Genomic DNA, 1,635 nt, shown 5'->3' with positions numbered 1-1,635 from the left:
CGTCGGATAGTTCTTCTCATTATTTTTCAACTGTCTGGATGCATAGGCGATCACCCTATCATTCATCAGTGTATAGCACATAATCCCCTTACCCGGAGGGCATCGCTAGAACTGGTGCTGCAGTAAGTGCTTGCTTCAACTTCTCGAAACTGCTCTGACATTCGGCACTTCATACAAACTTGACATTTTTCTTTGTCAGACTGTTAAGAACACTGCAATAGACTAAAATCTCTTGATAAACTTGCGATAATAACCAGCCAGGCCTAAGAAACTGCGAATCTCGAATACATTACTAGGTACTGACCACTCCTTCATAGCTTCGACCTTAGATGATTCGACCTCTACTCCATCTCTTGAAATAATGTGGCCTAAGAACGCCACCTTCTCTAACAAGAACTCACACTTGCTTAACTTTACAAATAGCTTTTGATCACGAAGCACCTGCAGTGCTGTCCTCAGATGATGATTGTGCTCCTTTCGAATTCTCGAATAGATCAGAATGTCGTCAATGAACAAGGTAATAAACTGATCCAAATACGGCTGAAATATGTGATTCATGAGATCCATGAAGATCGCTGGGGCGTTTGTTAACCCAAATGGCATCACAAGAAATTTGTATTGCCCATAACGAGTTCTGAAGGCCGTCTTATGAACACCTGCGTCTTTGACTTTCAACTGATAATAATCGGAACGAAGGTTTATCTTCGAGAACACCGAAGCTCCCTGCAACTGATCAAATAGGTCTTCAATCCTCGGCAACGGATACTTGATTTTCATAGTCACTCTATTCAACTCTCGGTAATCAATACAGAGTCTCAGACTGCCACCCTTGTCTAACAACTCCTAAATCTGATCTTTCAGCTCTTTCATTCTCATTAGGTGCAAGACGATGAGGTGCCTTAGAAATTGTCACGGTACTCGGCATCAGCTCGGTAGAAAACTTCACCTCTCTTGCTGGTGGAACGCCAGTCACGTCGTCACGGAAAACATCAGGAAATTCCCTGACGACCTCCACCTCCTCAATAGTCTGACTGGCTGTGTCAGGAATCGAGATAACACTAGCCAGAAAAGCTTGAAATCCCTTACTAAAATATAAATTCCTCGCGTGCAAGCAAGAGATAATGCGTGGCACACGACTTCTCAGAGTTTCCTCAAATAAGAAAGACTCCCCGTCGACTGGATTAATAAATACGGTCCTCCAATGGAAGTCGGTCAAAGCTCCATTCACTGCCAACCAATCCATACCCAAGATAATGTCGAACTCGGGCATAGCAAGTACAATAAGATCTGCTCGAATAGAATAACCCTGCATCTCAAGCTCCACACCTCGAACCACGCTAGACGACAACATCTCCTCACCCAAAGGTACCATAACTCTAAATCCCAAATGCAACTGCTCAGGTGTGACCCTCAGACGGCTCACAAAATATTCAGAAAATAAAGGAATGAGTAGATCCAGAATATAACAGCGCATTCGTGGCTACACCCTCGAGACGGATCCTTCCTGTGATGAGAGTAGTGTCTAGCTCAGCCTCCTCTGCATGCATAACATACACCCTGCCAAATGCAGGCGCATGAAGCGTAGGGCAATTGAGAGCGATATACCCTTGCTCTCCACATTTGAAGCACTTCCCA

General features: G+C 44.3%; 1 protein-coding gene across 1 annotated transcript; it reads right to left on the bottom strand.

Moving 5' to 3' along the window:
* Positions 1-802: 802 nt before the first annotated feature.
* LOC140989465 (uncharacterized) lies at positions 803-1,372 on the bottom strand. Its single transcript, XM_073458660.1, has one exon. The coding sequence runs from the start codon at positions 1,370-1,372 to the stop codon at positions 803-805; it is 570 nt and encodes a 189-aa protein (XP_073314761.1).
* Positions 1,373-1,635: the final 263 nt, after the last annotated feature.

Source organism: Primulina huaijiensis, chromosome 12 (genome assembly GCF_012295235.1).
Source record: "Primulina huaijiensis isolate GDHJ02 chromosome 12, ASM1229523v2, whole genome shotgun sequence".
NCBI lineage: Eukaryota > Viridiplantae > Streptophyta > Magnoliopsida > Lamiales > Gesneriaceae > Primulina > Primulina huaijiensis.
This window is presented reverse-complemented; position numbering and strand designations above follow the sequence as displayed.

What these genes read in the sequence shown, in the direction of transcription:
- LOC140989465 (XM_073458660.1), bottom strand. Translation starts at nt 1,372, where the DNA reads ATGGTACCTTTGGGTGAGGAGATGTTGTCGTCTAGCGTGGTTCGAGGT.